Source organism: Nelumbo nucifera, chromosome 7 (assembly GCF_055504915.1).
Source record: "Nelumbo nucifera cultivar China Antique chromosome 7, China Antique-T2T, whole genome shotgun sequence".
In the NCBI taxonomy this organism is placed as follows: domain Eukaryota; kingdom Viridiplantae; phylum Streptophyta; class Magnoliopsida; order Proteales; family Nelumbonaceae; genus Nelumbo; species Nelumbo nucifera.
In genome coordinates this window covers 48,736,772-48,757,603 of record NC_142655.1, presented here as the reverse complement: position 1 = coordinate 48,757,603, position 20,832 = coordinate 48,736,772, and the positions used below count along the sequence as shown (strand labels likewise).

At 41.1% G+C, this 20,832-nt stretch overlaps 1 protein-coding gene across 1 annotated transcript in view; it reads right to left on the bottom strand.

Annotated features, from left to right (window-relative positions):
• The window catches only part of EMB2369 (tRNA synthetase class I (I, L, M and V) family protein), a 47,732-nt gene extending 31,517 nt beyond the window's left edge, over nucleotides 1-16,215 (bottom strand). The window contains exons 1-11 of the mRNA XM_010273970.3: nucleotides 15,731-16,215; nucleotides 15,303-15,447; nucleotides 15,144-15,200; nucleotides 14,749-14,868; nucleotides 14,557-14,661; nucleotides 14,193-14,416; nucleotides 14,001-14,067; nucleotides 13,765-13,919; nucleotides 13,278-13,542; nucleotides 13,007-13,201; nucleotides 2,024-2,103 (exon numbers count right to left, since the gene is read on the bottom strand). Coding sequence (XP_010272272.1) covers nucleotides 2,024-2,103; nucleotides 13,007-13,201; nucleotides 13,278-13,542; nucleotides 13,765-13,919; nucleotides 14,001-14,067; nucleotides 14,193-14,416; nucleotides 14,557-14,661; nucleotides 14,749-14,868; nucleotides 15,144-15,200; nucleotides 15,303-15,447; nucleotides 15,731-16,095 — 1,778 coding nt within the window. The 5' untranslated portion in view covers nucleotides 16,096-16,215. The remainder of the gene's footprint in view (nucleotides 1-2,023; nucleotides 2,104-13,006; nucleotides 13,202-13,277; nucleotides 13,543-13,764; nucleotides 13,920-14,000; nucleotides 14,068-14,192; nucleotides 14,417-14,556; nucleotides 14,662-14,748; nucleotides 14,869-15,143; nucleotides 15,201-15,302; nucleotides 15,448-15,730) is intronic.
• Nucleotides 16,216-20,832: the final 4,617 nt, after the last annotated feature.

The following is a 20,832-nucleotide window of genomic DNA, read 5'->3' as shown; positions in this document are numbered from 1 at the left end:
GCCAACCCCTATAGGCCTTGAATGCATTGCCAACACTTTGTTTGCTGAGTCTCTGAACACACCGCCCATGCCTGCCAATCCCAGGTTTCCTATGGAACTCCCATCAAAATTCAGCTTTAATTTGTTTGGAGCTGGGGGCTTCCATTCCATCCCCATCTTTTCTTGCTGGTTGTTCTCCAAGAAGAAGACATGTAGAGTTGCAAATTTGCATTTGCATGTTGTTAGTCGCCAATAGCGGCTATTTTTTGGTCACTGAAGCCAAAGAGATTGTTGCCATAGCATAAGGTAAGAATCTCTATTCCCGTCACTCCGTCAGGCTGTCTCGACCTCTAAGTTGCAGGGTTGCAGATGTAGGCGACTGACAAACGGATGTAGCCCGTAGGTCACTTCTAGAGTTGGGGATGTAGCCATAGTTGTCAAGGTGACGCCTAGGCGACATGGCGCCCTTGGAGGGTCGCCTCACCCAGTCACCAAGCAGTTTTCTGCACTGTGTTATAAAATACTTTTAATATTTTTAATTTTTTGACATTATAATTATAAAATAGACATTATTAAACTAGAATATTCATTTTGTGTTTATATACTAATTTCTTTTTATTATTTTCTTATTTGTTAGGGTTTAACCAACACAAACATTGCTAACTTCTGTATTGAACCCATGGTTCAAAGTATCTGTGTATCGGCAGAGGTGTATCAGTACTTATAACGATACTCCCACTATTTTTTTATTTCTTTGGTTTTCAATTTCATTTTTAAATATATATATATATATATATATATATTATTTTAAAAAGGGTCCCTGAAAACACCTGTAAACAGGTGTATCGGGACCCCAAAGATACAATACAATACACCCAATACGGGGTGTATCATATCAAAATTTTGGTCCTTGATTGAACCCTCAAAGATTTCAAAACCTGAACCAATAAGCAAGGGAAGAACTTAAAATTTTGTCTAATCAACACATTTTCTTCTTCCACATCTTCTTCCACCTTTTCTTTCTTCTTTTCCTATAACAAAAGTAGGGGTTCAGCCCCTATATTTTTTATTTTCTTTCCTTTGTTCTTTTTCTTCTCATAAAATGTTGATTTTCTAGACTTAAACATGAAATTTATACTTCTCTTATGAAAATTATGGATAGCTATTAAGGAAAAGATGGTTATGGAACCAAGGTAACTACCCTAGGATATATGGTTTTACTTAAAAAAAATCCATCGCCTAGGCAACTAGTGCCCCCCTGTCGCCTAGCCTCACCTTGGAACCTTGAAAACTGGATGTAGGTGTTGCATAGAAGAGTTACAGAAGCAGGCCTCTTGCAGCCACTCAAGAGTCAAGAAAGAAAAAAACGAATACCAAAAAACCTTATTTCTATATAGACAATTTAGTTTAGGACATAAGTGTCATTTTCTGTATTTATTTTAAATTATATTAAAGTCGGCCCGTAATCGTTACCCGGGTTGAACAGTTTGACAGTTCAACTGTCTGGGTCAGCAATTCGCTGACTAGTTCAACATTTTTCTTCAAATAACAGTTCATAGGGTAAATGGGAACAGAATAGTACCTGTTTCCGAGTCAAACAGTTCAACCGTCCGGGTCAACGACAGTTTTAAAATATTTCTTGAGGGACACTTCTACATAACATTTCCTTTTTATCCCCTAGCTAATTTAACATAAATGAACAACTAATGTACAAGATTAATGTCATTTTCATATTAAACATTACTTATTAACAAAGGCAACACTTTAAACCCATTTTTTGTAGTTGTATGGTGTTAGAATTCCAAAAAAAAGGAACCATTTCAATAGTTTATGCTTTCATATAAACATGAAAATAATGCATATTGGTGAGCACCCCTTAGTGAACAAATAGGTTTTCAGGTTTAACATGCCAGCAATGGATATTGATTTTCCAAATAGCTATCAGCTATCAGAGAAGATTATTCAAGCATACATGGTCCTCTTCAATTTCATTAACAATTGAAAATTTTATATATATACTGAAAGTAATAAAGAAACATATTACCAGCAGGAACCTGCCCATTGTGGCATGGTACTTGTTTCTCGTGTTGCAGACTTTCCAGATATAGGATCTATGGTTCTAACCTGGAAAGGAGAAAAACAGTTACAAGAGAGCAAGCAAGTGATAAAATGATGGAGTCAAAGGAGACAGAATGATAACTTTGTTGTAAGTCTCAATGTTGTTTGGGCTGGCTGTACTTGTTTCAGTTTTTTCTTATTGGGTTTGTTGGACCTTAGTTACTCTACACTTAAAGTCGGTTTATGTACAGCCCGCCTAATGAGGGGCAATCTTGTACTTTTCATGTCTTTTAAGTTTCACTTAAATGCTATCTTGGACTGGAAAGAACCAATGCTGCTGCCCATTTTTCTCATTTACTTCATTTCTTGTTTTCACTTTTTTCTCTTCTTCTCTTCTTCTCTTGCTCAAAATACTTCATGGTATCAGAGCATTAGAAGTTCTCCTAATATGTTCAGGGACCACTAAGGAATAATCTTACCTTATTCTTAGGGTTTCTTCCTGCAGAAGAAACCCAGTGAACCATAAGCAGCTTTGGTTAGTCCTACTAGGGTATGAAGAAGAAGAAGTATTTTGAGCAGTCTATGAACTGCCAGAGAGACCTGAGTTTCAGGTCTAGTTCCTGTACAGCAGAAGGAGAGGCATTGGTGGATGCTGGATTGTGAGGTTCTGCTTCAGAGGCCTACTAGGGAGTGAAGAAACTCTATGTTTTTTGTTATTTTTGCACCCAGAATTTGTATGAGATGATTCCTGGGCTGTTCACAGGTGTTATTTGGGATTTTTTTTTTTTCGGACTGTCAACAATTGTTCTGGACTCCTGAACTTATTACTGTATCAGTTTCTTGCTTCCTTAGGTGGGCGGTAGGGTGTCGTTTTGAGCTGCTGGTGTTTTTGGGTGATTGTGTTCTATTTTAAGTTTTTAACAATGTCTACCAAGGCTGAAGGAGATCCTTTCTCTCTCTCTCTCTCTCTCTCTTTTTTCCGAGTTTCTCCAGCAAATACCCTAGTCTCTCAAGTGGTTAACAGCTGCAAACCATTGGAGATACAATCAGTCCATTGGAGTGAAAATCAGCAAGGTTCGATTCTCACAAAGTTAACCTACATCGAATTCTTGAATTGGGTTGTGCCATCTTCAGCTTGGAGCTCGAGTTTGGCTGATTTCTTCAGTGTGTTACACCATCTTGGGTGGAGAAAGGAGCTTGGGAGAAGAATGCGATTTTATCATCTGCCAAAAAACTCACTGATTGGGAAGAATTGCGAAGGTGGTTGAAGAGAGTTTCAATTTGAAAGGCCGTGTGAACATTAAACCTTTCGACGATTCGAAGGCTGTATTAGTCGCAGATGGTGAAGTAGTAGTGATTCACATCACTGAATTGGTGGATTCTCCTGATGGTGGAATAAAGGCAGCGAGATGGTACATGTCTTGTAATCAGTTGTTTATTTCTGAAGGAATTCTTGAGCTTCAGCTTGTGGGACTTCTGTTTAATCTCTGGACTGAGGAATTCCTTGAAAAATTAATTCAAACTATGGGTGGAATTATGGTAGCGTTTAATCTTCAAGATCTTCACATAACAAAAGTCAGAACCTAAGGCCTGAATCCTGAAGATGTTCCTAGATGCATTAATCTGTTTGCAGACGGTCCCTGACCTGGCTAAAGGTTTGGGTTTGCCTGGAATTTGAAGCATCACTGTGGACGAAATACTCTAAGGAAGAAGATGATGATAGCAGTGAAGGATGGATTACACGTGGAAAAGAAAGAATGGAGCAAGGGGAGAAAGCGAGTGGACAAATGTCGAAGGAAACTGAACAGACGTCACATGGGTTAGACGGAAAGACTTCGGAAATTAAATTCTGCAGACCAAAAGTTTTGAAAATGAAGAGCGAGGTTTAAGCGAAAAAACTTTAGTGGAGACTATTAGGGGTGGAGCCACATCACACAATAAGTTGGGACCACAGAAGAATTTGAAATTAAATCAGATTCAGGCCCCTTAGAGGCAAATCCGGATTTAGGATCTGGATGGGTAAGCAGGAGCTAGGCAGGTGATCACTTAAGCAACCATGTGACACGGGTGATGAGGCCAGCATTTAGCTCGATTGGAGGAGATTTATCTCCTCTTACATTACAAGAAAGGATCCCTGAAGTTTTCAGAGCAAGTGGATTCGTTGAAACCCCCATGAGGGCATGAGAGAGATCTTTCGAACTGTGATGCTCGAACCATCATCGTCCTCCTCTGTTCAGGGTTTTGGCACAAGACTTTGCCAAGCCCAAGCAGAATTTCAGTTGATGTTGAATATCTCAATGTAGAGGTGCGGTTTGGCATGAAGGAAAAGCAGCTTAGGAAAAGGAAAGGCGGTAACAGTAAGTCCTTAGAGATTAACAGACCAATCTTCAAAAGAAAAGGAAATTTTAGGAAGGAACGTCTCGATCAAGACTATAGAAGGAAAGGGAGAAAGATGGATCTAGGTGATCACCAAAGTATGAAAAAAGCAGCAAAAAGTTGATCGTTGGTGAAACAGGTGCAAATCTTGACAAATGCCCTTATTCTCCAGTGTTCGATGATACTGGACAATTTGCTCAGGCCAGTAGAGATTCCATTGAGACTCGTGCTTCATCCGAGCACAGGGTTGATGTCTCTGTGTCGCTAGTAGCTAGTGAATTGGAAATTCCAGACTTTCTGGCTCTGGTAGAGTGCGCCTCGGGGGGGGGGGGGAAGAAGGAAATTGGGAAATGGAGCGATAGCATCAAAATTGAATTGGAAAATGTAGGTGAGATCAGAGGTAAGGAAGTCTCAGATGTAGATGATTTCTCTGGAGCTCAGGCTGTAAATCACATCAAAGATTGTTTGCAATATGTGGAAGTGAAGGTTGGATGCTTGGGCATTGATTTGGGCTGAAAAAGCAAACCTGAAGAAAAGGAAGAGGAGCAAAGTCAAGAAATCGCATAATGCACGAAACCATAGTACTGTGCATATGACAGATTTTTTCAAGATTAAAACTTGACCTACCAGGGGTTGGACCTACTAAAAGATACAATGGATGTACAGGAGGGAAAAAAACAAGAGGAAACGAGACACAAGGTACTGATCATAGGGAGGAACTGATGCAAATTCAGTCATCAGTCCCTCTTTCGATGAAGAGTCAACAGGAAAATAAGTTGAGGGGGTAGAATCTAATTCTGATGCAATCTAGTTGCCGCAAAATAAGGAGGTTATCGACGGAGATTCAGGAGGGGTGACTATCCAGAAATTAGTGGATAGAGAGGTCACGATTGGGAAAAGCCTGGGTCTGATGTTCTGAGGTGGTGAGGAGTTTGCTAGAAGAGCCTTTGAGGAGTTTGAAAGAAGAGAAAGCGTAGAGAAATTGAAGAAGAAAGTCCTTCGGGAAGGGAGAAAGGAATGGATGAGGATGACTCAATCCAGGAGGATAGTCTCATCGATGAGGGGGGGTTCTGCTTTTGGATAATCGTTGGGCTGTTGGTTGCTGTATAATTGGAAGTCATCGGGCCTGTTTTGAGCATCTCTCAGAATCGTTTGGGTGTAGCTTTTGTTTGTTAGCTGTGGGTTTAATGGGGTTTTTGGGCTTTCCGAGCTGCTCTTCCCTTTTATTTTTAACATTTTTTTTCTTTATTCTTCAAAAAAAAAAAAAGATATCTATTCTCAACTTGAGGGGAGAGTGTTCTAAGTTTTAATGTTGTTTGGGCTGGGATGTTACTTTTTTCAGTTTATTTCTTACTGGGTCTGTTGGGCCTAAGTTATTTAATCTTAAAGTCAGTTTATGTACTGCCCGTCTAATAAGGAGCAATCTTGTACTTTTCATGTCTTTTAAGCTTCATTTAATGCTATCTTGGGCTGTATAGAACCTAAGCAGCCACCCATTTTTCTCATTCACCTCTCCTCTTGTATTCTTTCTTTTCTTTTCTTTTCTTCTCTTCTCTTCTCCTCTTCTTCTCTTTCTCAAAATACTTCAAACTTAAACAAGCTAGGGCTATTAGATAAAAGAGTGCCAAAATGATAGAAGCAGCTTGTAGAATTCATGTATGCAGAAGAAGACCAGATTTCTCATAAAGGTTCATAGAATACATGTCCCACATGCTGGTTTTAGGCCTAGTTATCAGAACTGAATTCAGCAGTGGAACATCTCAAAAAGGCATTTTTGCAAGGGTGGAAATCCTGTGGCATGAATATGATCAGTTGCAGGGAAAAACAGCTGAAGAATAGATTGCATAGTAGCCTCTTGAATATGCAAAGAAAAACAAAATTTCAGTTAGGGTTGAACATAAGATACTAGTTTAGGCAAAGAGTTCAGGAGCAGGTACACTGGGGAAATATTTCAACAAGATATTTCTCTATAGTTTATAAAGTCCCACAGTTTCAATCTGACCAGTTATAAAGATGTACCAGTTAATGTACAGACTATGCAGATTAAAGGTTCTCCTCAAATGGTTTGCCTAAAGAAATCATCATTGTCAGTTTGTTTTCCAGAAGAGCACATGACTATTTGGCAAGCCTTGGTTACCTCTGTAGAGAACACTGATGTGGGCCCCACTGCAGTGGTCCCCACTGTGTTCGTAGGGCAGCAGTGTAGTTATTTGTTTCAGTTATAGTAGTGTCAGTTTGAGTCAGTTTGTTAATTCAGTTGCCATTTATTTCAGTTTTATTTACTTTATTTATTATGCAAGTACTAAGGGCAGATGTGTCCTTTCCATTATGTACTAAACATAACCTATAAATATTAAGAGAGTGGCGGCGGCAGATTAGTTTCAGAATCTGTCCCTCCTTTCAACAACTTGTGTTCTCTTGTTTCTCTTCTATTCTCTCTCCTTTCTCTCACCTTTCTTCTGTTTTGCAAACCTAAAACCTATTAGGATTCAAGACTGATTACAGTCTTGATCTTCTGCTTGGTATCAGAGCCTATCTAGGGCTTTTCATGTGTGTCTAGTCCAGCCGACCACATGAGGACTAGCTAGGGCTGGAAGCTTTGAAGAAGGTTTCGGTGGCTGAATCTTGGAGATTACCAGAAGGGGTTCGCAGCAGTTGAAGACTTGCCGTGGCTTGCAGAGAGTTGGTAATCAGGAAGAGGCAGCGAAGGTTAGGGTTCAGGTAACCCTAGAAGACAGTAAACCGAAGTACATAAGTAAGTCTTTTTTTTTACTGAGTTTCAGAGCCTGCAATCAGTCGAGATAGGTTGGACCTATCTAGAAAGAGGGGCTGAACTGTGTTCAAGTTTGTTTCTAGGGTTTGGCTTGCCAAACTGTGTTTAAGTTTGTTTCTAGGGTTTGACTGTTGGGCCGAACCCCCCTCTTTAAAGGTGATTAATTTTTAGGGTTTCATATTGCCCAACGACAAGTCCCACTTGTGCGGACTGCTTGGAGAGTGCAGCTGAGCACTTACTTCAGACCTACAGTTGAAACCCTAATTTTGCTCTCGCAGCAGTGGGCCCCACAGTAGTGATTTCAGAAAATAGCATCTCAAATTGATAGGCTGCCTGGTACTGTGCATGCCGATTGATTTCAGATCAGATTTGAATTGATTTCTTGCATATACTGTGATGGGCGATTGATTTCAGATCAGATTTGGGTTGGTTTCAGATCGGATCAGATCAGATTTGTGTTGGTTTCGGATCAGATTCCAGACTTGCTTGTTTGACTCTGTTTTCTTGTATAGTGGCTCTAACAATTTGTAGCCACTGAATCTTGATCAAAGATGGAGTTTAAGGGTCAGGGAGAAAGTAGTTTTGGAAACCACAGTTATGGTAGTGTATCTGAAACCGGGTTTCAGATTACAACTATGAGATTTGATGGGTCAAATTATTTGGAGTGGGCTCAATCAGCCATGATGGCTATTGGAGGAAGGGGAAAACTGGGTTACCTCTTGGGAGATGTGAAAGAACCTTCCAAGGAGGACCCAACATACACCAAGTGGGTTCAAGAAAACTATTTGGTTATGGCATGGCTGTGTAATTCTATGCAGCCACATATCAGCCGAAATTACTTGTGGGCAAAGACAGCCAAAGAGATATGGGATGTTGTGAAAGAAAACCTATTCCCAACCCCTTAATGTTGCCAGAGCCTATGAACTGAAGTGTGAGGTGAACAGCCTTAAATAAGGAGAGAAGCCAGTTTCTGTCTACTTCTCTACCTTGAAATCCTTGTGGCATGAGATTGACCATCTAGAGACCCTTGAGTGGGAGAGTCCCAAAGATGCACAGACTCACAGAAAGCAAGTCGAGACGAATAGGGTATTTGAGTTTCTGGCTGGTTTGAATTCAGAATATGACATTGTGCGACAACAGATATTGACAAGAAATAGTGTGACCCTTTCTCAAGCATACTCCCTGGTGCATAGTGAAGAGACCAGGAGGAAAGTCATGCTGCAGCCTCAGCCCTCTTTCCCAGCCTTGACAGCTATTAAACCTAAGCCAGGGGGTGACTCAAAAAGGGACCGGAAGAAGGAAGATAAACGGGATCTGGTATGTGAACATTGCAAGAAACCCAAGCACACAAAAGATACTTGTTGGAAGCTACATCCTCACTTGGTCCCAGCAAAACTAAGAAATAAGAAGGGCTCATATGGCAGTGAACATTGATTCAACATCCTTATCAGGCACATCCCTAGAGACTTTAGCTGTTGTTCGAGCTGCCCTCATACAGTTGGAAAAGGAAGTTGGGAGTTCAGCTCATCCATCTCAGTCACCATCAGCTCCTGCCACATCTGCATTTGCACATTCAGGTACTCAAGCCTCAGCTTACCATGCTTCAGCTCCAGGTAATACTGATCACTGCTGGGTAATAGATTCAGGTGCATCTGACCATATGACTAGCTTGCCATCTTTGTTCACTTCTTATCACTTGTCCTCTGACCGAGATAGAGTATCCATTGCTGATGGCTCTCTTGTTCCCATTTCGGGCAAGGGGGACATCAAGCTATCGGATACTATCTCTTTATCTTTTGTCTTGCATGTTCCTAAGCTTGATACTAACCTGCTTTCAGTTAGTAGTATTACCAAACACATGAACTGTTCAGTAACCTTTTTCCCTGACCGATGTGTTTTTCAGGATTTGGAGACGAGAAAGGTGATTGGGACTGGCCGTGAGACGAACGAGATCTATCTGTTTGGAGAGAGTTCTCGTCAGGAGGAGTCAGTGGATAAGAAGTCTTTTGTTTCCCAGTCTGTGAGTTCGGTTATGCTTTGGCATAACCGATTAGGTCATTTGTCTTTTAAGTCTTTGAAGAGTCTGTTTCCTGCTTTATTTGAGTCTGTTGAGTTATCAAAGTTGAGGTGTGAGAGTTGTGAGTTTGCCAAACATTGTAGAACCTCTTATTTTTTAAGTAATAAAAGGAGTAATTCCTCTTTTGATATTGTGCATACTGATGTTTGGGGGCCATATCATATCTCTTCTATGGGTGGGTACAGATATTTTCTACTGTTTGTTGATGACCATACCCGTTTTTCTTAGGTCTATCTTATGCGTTCTCGAGATGAGGTTCCTGCTTTGACCCAAAACTTCCATCAGATGGTTCTCACTCAGTTTGGGACCAAAATCAAAGTCCTTAGATCTGATAATGCAAAGGAATACTTTGCTCAGCCATTGACCTCCTACCTTCTTAGCCATGGAGTTATTCACCAGAGTACTTGCCCTTATACACCACAGCAGAACGGCGTTGCCGAAAGGAAGAATAGGCATATCTTGGAGGTGGCTAGAAGCATTATGTTTACCTCCAATGTACCTATTCGCTTCTGGGGTGATGCTATCCTCACGGTAGTTTATCTCATTAATGGAGTTCCTTCCCGGGTCCTTGATATGAGAACCCCCTTTTCCCTTCTATACCCAGACGAGGAGTTGTTCATTGTTCCCCTTAAAACCTTTGGTTGTACCTGTTTCGTTCAGCTTCTCGGGCCTCATCATTCCAAGTTTGAACCTAAGGCCTCCAAATGCATTTTCCTTGGTTATGCACAAACTCAAAAGGGTTATTGCTGCTATGATCCGGTTTCAGGGAAACGTTTTGTCTCCATGGATGTCACCTTCTTTGAGGAGACACCCTATTATCCTAGGGTTTCTCCTCAGGGGGAGAGCATTGAAAGTGGAAGTGGGGCTGTTTTGAGTTTCTTTCCTCAGGGGGAGAGCAATGAAAGTGGAAGTGGGGCTGGTAGAAGTGGGGCTGTTCCTTTACCTATTCCACTGGGTAATGAAGGTTGTAGTGGTGAGGGTGGTCAGAGGGAGCCGGAGTTGAGAGTCTATCACAGGCGATGCAGGCAGGTTGATCCTAGTCTTCGGCAGTCCCGTCCAGCTGCAGTTTCTTCTGCGGCTCCAGATCCAGAGCCTACTGAGATACCTCTCACTGTTGCCACTTCCCCTCCTGTGGATGACCTTGATCTCCCTATTGCCATTCGCAAAGGGAAACAACATTGCACCACTTCTACAGCTCACAGCATCTCACAGTTCTTATCCTATGATCGTCTGTCACCATCTTACCGGTCTTATCTCACTTCCATTGCCGATGTCCCTATTCCAAGAACAGTGCAAGAAGCCTTATCAGTTCCAGAATGGAAAGATGCAATGCAAGTCGAAATGGATGCCCTGTTGAAGAATAATACTTAGGCACTAGTTAACCCACCAAAAGGAAAGAAACCGGTGGGATGCAGATGGGTGTTCACTGTGAAGCATAATGCTGATGGCTCTATTGAAAGGTACAAAGCCCGGCTGGTTGCAAAGGGGTTCACTCAGACTTATGGTATAGACTACTTGGAGACCTTTGCCCCAATAGCCAAGATGACCACCATCCGAGTTCTGTTATCCCTTGCAGCAAATCATTCTTGGCCCCTGTTTCAGATGGATGTTAAAAATGTCTTTCTGAATGGAGACTTACAAGAAGAGGTTTACATGCAGTTGCCTCCTGGATTCTATGATACAGAGACAGGTAAGAAGGTTTGCCGACTGAACAAGGCATTGTATGGTTTGAAGCAGTCACCTAGAGCCTGTTTTGATAGGTTCAGATTAGCCCTTGGAAAGTTTGGTTATGTACAGGCCCAGTCAGATCATACACTATTCATCAAGAGGGTGGAGTCCTCTCTGACACTACTAGCAGTATATGTTGATGATATTGTGGTGACAGGAAATGGCAGTCATGAGATTGAGTCCCTCAAACAGCTCCTTCATCAAGAGTTTGAGGTGAAAGATCTTGGTGCACTACGGTACTTTTTGGGTATTGAGGTTGCTAGATCCAAGTAGGGGATTTTTATCTCTTAGAGAAAATATGTTCTAGATCTGTTGGCGGAAACTGGAAAGTTGGGCGTTAAGCTGGCTGATACACCCATCGAACAAAATCACAAGATTAGTGCAGAGGGTGGGGAGCCTCTTGAAGACAAAGTTATGTTCCAATGGTTGGTTGGAAAGCTTCTATATCTCTGCCTCACTCGGCCAGATATCAGCTATGCAGTTAGTGTTGTTAGCCAGTACATGCACTCCCCTAGAGCTTCTCATCTTCTTGCAGCAGAGAGAATATTAGCATACTTGAAGAGATGCCCGGGTAGAGGTATATTGCTCAAGAACAATAATCACACGAGGGTGGAAGTCTATACAGATGCCGATTGGGCTGGAAGTGTTGATGACAGAAGGTCTACCTCTAGATATTGTGCCCTGGTGGGAGGTAACCTTGTCTCTTGGAGGAGTAAGAAGCAGAGTGTTGTTTCCCGCTCCAGTGCTGAAGCGGAATACAGGTCAATGGCTAATGGAGTTGCTGAAATCTTATGGCTGAGGTCACTATTTGAAGAGTTGGGTATTGACTATGAAAAGCCCTTAATGCTGTATTGTGATAATCAGGCAGCTATTAATATAGCCCACAACCCAGTGCAGCATGACAGAACTAAACATATCGAAGTTGATTGACATTTTGTGCGAGAAAGGGTCACATCACAAGAAGTGTGTCTTCCGTACATCACATCTAATATGCAGTTCGCGGATATTCTCACCAAGGAAGAAGTTAGAGACAGACCTATCCAAGTTGGTAATGATAGATATCTACTCCCAACTTGAGGGGGAGTGTAGAGAACACTGATGTGGGCCCCACTACAGTGGTCCCCACTGTGTTCATAGGACAGCAGTGTAGTTATTTGTTTCAGTTATAGTAGTGTCAGTTTGAGTCAGTTTGTTAATTCAGTTGCTATTTATTTCAGTTTTATTTACTTTATTTATTATGTAAGTACTAAGGGCAGATGTGTCATTTCCATTATGTACTAAACATAACCTATAAATATTAAGAGAGTGGCGGCGGCAGATTAGTTTCAGAATCTGTCCCTCCTTGCAACAACTTGTGTTCTCTTGTTTCTCTTCTATTCTCTCTCCTTTCTCTCAGCTTTCTTCTGTTTTGCAAACCTAAAACCTATTATGATTCAAGACTGATTACAGTCTTGATCTTCTACTACCTCCAAGATACATTCAACCAGTTGATGGCCACTTGGCCCTCAAAAGGCTTTAGTAGAAGGGCAAGCTCCTACAGGCTCTTCTACCTTTATCCATATGTTTAAGAGAAACAGGAGCACCTTTGAATGGAAAGGATCCAATATAGAGGCTGTAATGGGGTGGGTGGAAAGGGATACTATTAGATTGGGTTTGCCTTCATAAAGAACTCAAATGTTTTAAATGGCAAGACTTTAGAAATAACTGGAGTCAAATCATTTGGGTCAATAACTTTGCCTTGGGTTTTTGAAGCTATGTGTATACAAATCTATACAAACAAAGAGAGAGGTCAGTCGTTGATACATGCATGTATGTAAATGTCATGTCCCTTAATGGGGTGTATTTGCTTTTTAGGTTACCTGCTATACTTGATACAAATTACTTATTTTTCCCATAAAAAAGTGAAAGGAGTATAGATAAGATGCTAAAAGCAGACAAGGAAGGTTATATTTGCCACAGAATCTGCAAAGAGTGAATTAAAAACAAATTGAGTACAGTACGTTAGCAGATCATACCCAAGATACAGCTTTTGCCAATGGTGGCTCCCCTGTTCCAGTTGGAGTGAAATCATCTAATTCAGGCAGTGTAAGAGGCAGATCACTTTCAAGAAGTGGGACAATTTCACCAGTATCATCTAAGAAGATAACTGGGAAAGGCTCTCCCCAGTAACGTTGCCGAGCAAAAAGCCAGTCTCGCAGCTTGTAGTTTACCTAGAGGAAGAGAAGTATGTTAACATGAAGCTTTAAGTAACTCCATGCCCCACATCTCCTAAGCTGAGAAATATACCTTTCTTATCCCATGCCCAGTACTCTCAGCCCAATCTATGACTTTGGAAGCAGCTTCTTTGCTACGCAAACCATTGATATTAAGCCCAGATGCCAAATTTGATGAGTTTATAATGATACCTTCTCCTGAATATGATCCTTCAGAATCATTGTAGCATTTATCCTCTGGGTTCACAACCCAGGAAACTGGAATATCATATTTCAAAGCAAACTCATAGTCACGAGAATCATGTGCAGGTACAGCCATTATTGCCCCAGTACCATAACTGCAACATAACAAAGTTCACATGTTCTGGTCATACTTCACAATGATTTCTTAAATATTTATCTAGGATCTAACAAGAAAAGTAACATCATGTGTCATGTGGTCCAACCATATAACTTAAGAAATAGAACTTTTAGTGTATAATATGTCTGGAGCCAGTAACACATGCCAACAGTAAACCACATTTGGAAGTAAGATGAAAGAAAAATAAGAACTCTATAACCTCCCCAAAACATAATCTGCCACCCATATGGGAATTGCTTCCCCATTTGCTGGATTTCTGGCATATGAACCACTGAAGACACCAGTTTTCTCCTTCTGAAGCTCTGTCCTTTCAAGATCACTCTTTCTTGATGCTATCTCTCTGTATTCTTCCACCTGCGTTCAAATATCAGTCCTCTGATATTTATCCAAAATCAAGGCATTCTGTATTTTGGAAACCACAATGAATGAACGTACACATTCTCTTTGGGCATTAGATACCAATGATGACAACAGGTGATGTTCAGGTGCCACGACTAGATATCTGCAGGCACAGAGTGAATGCAATAAATGCACATTCAATTCCATATAAAATGGTTGTATTTTTTGTGTCTAAATGTATGGATTCTACTAATTATGGGCAATCAAAAGGAAGTTCACGATGAATACGTTGCTCCAAAGATGGTGTCTGGTCTTGTTGTATACACGGTAAGCTTTATGTCCCGTTCATGTCCATCTTGATCAAGTACAGAGAATTCCATCTCCGCCCCTTCTGACCTGCCTATCCAGTTCCGCTGCATTTCCTTTATGCTTTCAGGCCAATCAAGATCATCCAAATCTTCAAGAAGGCGATCAGCATATGCAGTAATCTTGAGAATCCATTGGCGCATTGGCTGCTTGGTGATAAAAGGATGTTACTGTAAAATTTCTATAAACTGGAAGAGAGACAAAGAGAGGGAGATCTCAAAAACTCATTTGGTATAATAGGACGAAGATTGATAGGAAAGTGCTACTAAGTGCATAATTGATCCACCTTTCTTATGACTGGATAACCACCTCGCTCACTAACACCATCCACTACCTCTTCATTTGCCAAAACAGTGCCAAGAGCTGGACACCAGTTCACTGGTACCTCAGCCTGAAAACGCAAACCATGGACCATGAGATGCTGATATTCAGTGCAAACTAAAAGGAAAACTTAACATGAAGAAGAAACAATGTGGACCTGATATGCCAATCCTTTCTTGAAAAGCTGAAGAAATATCCATTGCGTCCATTTATAATATTCTGGTTCAGTGGTAGAAATTTCACGGTCCCAATCATATGAGAAACCCAGTGACTTAAGCTGAAAAAAAGAAGATAATAAATGAATAAAACTAACTAGGAACCAAACGGTATGACATAGTAAAGTGTTCATATAAGAGAATAATTGGCCACAAACAGAAAATATGGAATCACATTATTTTTAGTTTGCTCCTGTTATACTAGCAATTACCCAGAGTTCTAGCGATTCAAAACAGTCCAGCACTTGCTCGTTTACCAGGCAAATAAAATGAAAACATACTTGCCTTAAATTACATCACGGATGAAAGGTATCAAGATAAATAGACATCATATGACCTGTGAGCGGAAGCGTTCGATATTTCTCGCTGTTGTAATCTTTGGATGGGTTCCCGTCTGTTCACAGAAAGAAAAGAATAGAAAAGAAAAGAAAAACAATAATAGGGAATGACCACAGAGATATCGCGTAAAGCCCACATTACAATTGCAAAATCAAACCTCAATTGCATACTGCTCTGCCGGCAATCCAAATGCATCCCATCCCATTGGATGCAAAACGTTAAAACCTTTCATGCGCTTGTATCTGGCAAGAATGTCAGTGGCAGTATATCCAAGAGGATGACCGACATGTAACCCAGCTCCACTGCAAAAAATACTCAAACCGTGAACATCATAGGTCTTCAGAAAATTAGCATCAAAATGGAATCGAGACACCGAGAAATAAGATATTTCGGTAAGCTCCCTAACAATGCTTATTGCTTATATGCAAAAGTTATCGCTATGAAACTTGATGAAATTCACAAATTTATCGATAATTTGTACAAGCTAGAACTCTGACCTTGGTGCATGTTCCTGTTTGATGTGATTGAAGTTCAATAATAAAATTGAGTAAATTCAGTAAGAGAAGTGCAGAAGCGATGAAACACCTGGGATAGGGGAACATATCGAGTATGTAGAACTTGGGTTTTGAGGTATCGACTTCGTCTGGGGTCCTGAAAGTACGATTCTCCTCCCAGTAGCGCTGCCAACGCGGCTCAATTTCGTGAAATGGGTAAGCCCTAGTTCTCGGTTGCTGAAGCTTCTGCTGCTCTTCTTTATTGTACTCCTCCTTGAGTGTGCTTTGGCTACTGATACTGCTGTTGCTGACACCATTCGAGACTCGAAGACGATAAGAGGTTGCAGTGGTAGTGGTAGTGATCCAAAGATACGGCCGTCTATGAAAGGAGAAGAAAGTGTTTCGATGGTGGAAAGAAGAGGGAAGAAGCATTTGCATCTGCATTTGCGTTTGCATTTTCGAAAGAGCAGTAAGGCGGAGGAGGACTGGACTGGTTTAAGCGTGGAAGAGCTTGGTGGGAGTGGACGGGAATGGAACAAGAAGATAACGCTCAACCTCAACGCGGTAAAACTAATTCTAAGGTTCTTTATACTGCGGGGCCGTTTGATAACGGCTGAATTTGTTTAACTCAAGGGATATTATATAAAAAAATTCACCACGAGTTTTTCACATTTTTCTTAAACTCTCTAAACTTTTCAAAACCTAAAACAACTCCTGATAACAATTTTTTATTATCCGAAACTCACCTTCCATTATACATCGTTATCAGCAATAAATTCCACTTTAGTATCAACTTTGGGATAGTGTCAAGTTATTATCCGAAAAAGTGTTTAATTGGTCTTTAATTGGTTTCTGTCATTAATCGATTGTCCGTTATTTATTTAAATTGTCAAACCTACCCTTCCCTTCAAAAAGAAATTATTTATTGTCTTCAGCTTTAAGACTGAACCGTTTATCTTAAAAGAAAAAGAGAAAAAAAAACATGAAATATAATAGAGAGACAATAACTGAAAGTAAAAAAATAACTAGACAAGAATATGTTTCAGGTCTAAAGGTAAAAGATAATGACTTCATTAGTTCAGAATCTCAAACGCCTCAATTGGTTTATTTTCAAGGTAGAAGACAATAAACAATGTCTTCTTTTGAAGGTAGTTTTCACATTATCAATAGATAAATGACAATCAGTTAACGACAAGGACCAACTTAACACTTTTTGAAAGTTTAGGTACTGTAGTGACACGTTTGAAAGTTTAGGTACTAGTGTAGTACGGAAACAAAACACGTTGAGAAAAGCTTCAAAGAAAAGAGTAAAACTTGAACTATCAGAAAAAATAATTCTTTACTGAATAATTAAGAGAAAATTCAATATCAAAAAACTATCTTAGCCTTCCCCTAACTACTCTTTATATCAGCATTTTCTGCAATGTCTTGTTCGTGGCTTCCGCCTGACCGTTGCCCTAGGGGTAGTATGTTGTTAACGTCCTCAGTCTTGCCCCGTACTGCCCCAAAAGGTCTCGAACCTCTTGGTTTTTGATTGGCAAACTGTTATCTGTTAGTATCCATATCGGCACCCCAAACTTGTGGACGATGTTCTGTTGCAAGAAGTTTGCTATGTTGTCATCGCAAATACACCGTAAGGGAATGGCTTTTGCCCATTTAGTGAAGTAATCCGTCGTGACAATGATGAAACAATACCCTTTGGACGGTGGGTGTATTTTTCCTATAAGATCTACCCCCCAAGTATGAAAGGGCCATGGTGTAATAATAGGGTGCAGGGTATTGGTCGGTTTGTGAATCTTGTCTCTGTGAATCTGGCACTTATAACACCAGTGCACGTGTCGCTATGTGTCCTCCATCATAGTTGGCCAGTAGAACCCGAGATGCAAGATATGGTTGTGTAAGGCGAGCTAACCCTGATGAATCGTGGGTTTGGAATTATGGGCCACCTCCAAGATATCGTCAAATTCCTCGCTAGCCAAACATCACAAAGGTCTACATGTGTGCAATCTCTTGTACAACATGTCATCTTGGAGGTAAAATCTCTTGATCTTAGACAGTAATTTTCTCCTTACATTAATGTCGATCGGAAGTATGCGCTTTTGTAGGTATTCTATGTATACCTCTCTCTAGTCTTCATCACAGACCACCAAGCATTCTTTGCTATCTATCAGTGGGATGCACTTGTTGCACTCCCGTTGTGATTTATTTGAATCATATTTCATCATAAGCCAATAGTATCCCAATCACTATAATTTTCGAAACAAGGGACCTGTAGCTACCCCACACGTGGCTTCATAGACTTTGTCGAGCGTGGCTTTCGCTTCCTTCTTCCCTAAACACCGTGTCCTCACGCCGTTTGACTCTCGATGGTATAATACCCCTTGCACCAGCTGAAAACTTCGCGATCAACCCTATGTCTTGGGTCTCCATGATCTGCCCTTTTAGTTTCTATATCACTTCATGCCTTCAATCGTTGACCATTATCTGCTCGTCATCCTCCACTTAATCTTACAGGGTGATAGTTGAATGTTCGTCGATGGCTTGGACAGTGATCTCTATAGGCTCGGGGCTAGTTTGTATCTTGGATCCTAGCATGGCCAGAGCATCAGCGAACCTATTCTTGGCTCTATTTCGATGTTTGAAGCATACGTCGAGACCATGAATCAACTTTTGTATCAAGGTCCTATACGACAGGATGGTAAGCTCTTTTACCGTTGTGCTTCCGTCGAGCTGCCCGATCACCAACTTTACATCACCAAACACCCATATCTTCTTCGCGCTAGATTCCATTGTTTTCATCAGACCGAGAACCAATGCCTCGTATTCCGCTATATTATGTGAGCACAAAAACTAGAGTTTAAATGAAAAGGCTGTCGTTTATCCGTCAGGTAAAGTTAGCATCACTCCAGCACTGGTAGAGGTGCTTGTACTGCTTCCGTCGAAGGTTAGGATCCACTCACTATCTCCTATCAGAGCGACCATGGGCAAATCTCTAGGGATTTCTTTCGATATGGGAAAATCGAAGGTAGACGGGAAAATGGCCAAGAGGTCGGCAACGGTTTGACACTTAATGGCTTTAGGCTACGTATACTCTATGTTGTATTCGTTAAGCTGCATCATCCACTTCACAAGCCTTCCAAACAAGGGAGGTTTGTCCATAAAAAACTTGATCGGATCATTTCATGCGATGAGCCTCACCTTCTACCCGAGGATATAATGCCTAAATTTCTGCGTGGCGAAGACTAGGGCTAGACATTATTTCTCCATGCGAGAATAGTTCTTCTCCACCATCTTGAGGGTTCTACTGGCGTAATAGATGGGGATTTCTAGTTTATCATCGCCTTCCTGTGCCAACAGACACCCTATCGCTTCCGGCCCCGTTGCGATGTACATCCTGAACTCTCGTCCATCCTTAGGAGGTTGCACCGAAGGTGCTTTGGCCAGTGCTCTTTTTAGCTATTTGAAAGCGTCTTCGTGTTCGTTGGCCCATTTGAATCTGACGACTTTCTGAACTAATTTCATTAGTGGCAGGGCCAAGTGAGCAAGGCCATGAATGAATCTTCTTCAGTAGGAGACTTTCCCGAGGAAGGTCTTCAGCTGGGACTGATTCACTGGCTGCGGTAAGTCTAGAATGGCTCGTGCCTTGCTTTCATCCAGATATATCTTGTTTTGGTCTACTCGGTAACCCAGGAACTTACCCAATTGCACTCCGAACGCGCATTTTAGTGGGTTTAGTCTCAGTTTGAATTCTCGGCATCTAGTGAAGATTTTCCTTAAGATTTCGGGGTGTTCCTCATTCTTCTTGGCCTTCACTACTATATCGTCTATGTAACATTCTATCTCTCGATGGAAGATACTAGTCATCTATTAGACAGTGTATGCCCTTAGCACCAATAAGAACGACGTACCTTTATGTCATTTAATGTAAATGAATAGAGTGCATATTTGATTCATTTTATTATGGTGTGTTTCTGTGTAATACCCTTAAATTGGACACATATGAGACTCGTGTTAATTTAGAATGTTCACAATCATTGGATAAGTCTGGGGAGATTTATCCTACCAAGGCTGACACTGATGTGCCGCTAAGTGTTGGGGTAGCCTGTCTCAGCTGCCAGGGTGAGACCCAAGGTACATGCAGTGTAGGTTTACTTGAAACTCTGAACTGGACCAGATTTCTAGTATTGCCCTGGACCTTGGAGATTGATGAGCACTAGGTGTCGAATTGGGCTGTCTTTGATATGCCAATCAGTGAGATCCTTAGAGGGGTCAAAACCTGGGTATGTTGGGACAGTCCGAGAATTCATCTGAGTGGGTGATCATAGTGACAGGATTAACCCCATTGTCGGACAAAGGTAAAGATCGGGGATGCACTCCCTCTGATGGAAACCAAGACTATCGGCAGCCGATTTCAATCGTTGAAATTCGTTTTGCAAAATATATTTATATACGGATATACATATATATTTTATGGTTTCAAAATATTTGCAAAAAATTTTAATTCCCGGGATCCATGTGAGTAGAGAGTGCAGCATTGTTCCTTGCAGCCGAGGGAGAGGTCCTCGCTTGTCGGGCAGTGTTTGATCATTATGGGCTGAAAGGTTAAGTGTAAGACCATTGAGGGTAATACCTGATGGGCTAATTTTGCATCTGCCCACAGTCCCTGGGTTTTTATAAGGTGGCTTGGCCCAGAGACCACTTAGTGTAAGTGTTGGGCCCATTAAGAGCCCATGTGATGGGCTTAGGGGGTTCACTGTCCATAATAGTGTATTTGGCCAGACCTTGTAACAAAGGCTGGGCTGTGATGTGTAGATCAATGTTTGGGTTCCATGCCATACAAAGAAGCCCAACTAGGTAGCAGTTTGGAAGGCCACTGAGCACATAAGACTTATTGGGCTTAAAGCCCATTTCGAACTGGTTTAGTTAGACTAATTAAAGAGGGGTGGATCTGGGATTTGGATCAGCACATAGGATAGGGTCTTACCCTATCCACTCAGAAAGTCTAGATCCAAATAGAGATTTGGATATGGAAACCTCCTAATGAGACTAGGAGAGAGTTGATCTAATCTGTAGATAAGATAAGGATTTATCCTTATCACTTGAAGAGAGTCTATATTCAAATAAGGATTTGAATCAGGAAATTCCTAATGGGATTAGGAGCTGATCTCTTTAAGTCTATAAAAGGAGGAGGGA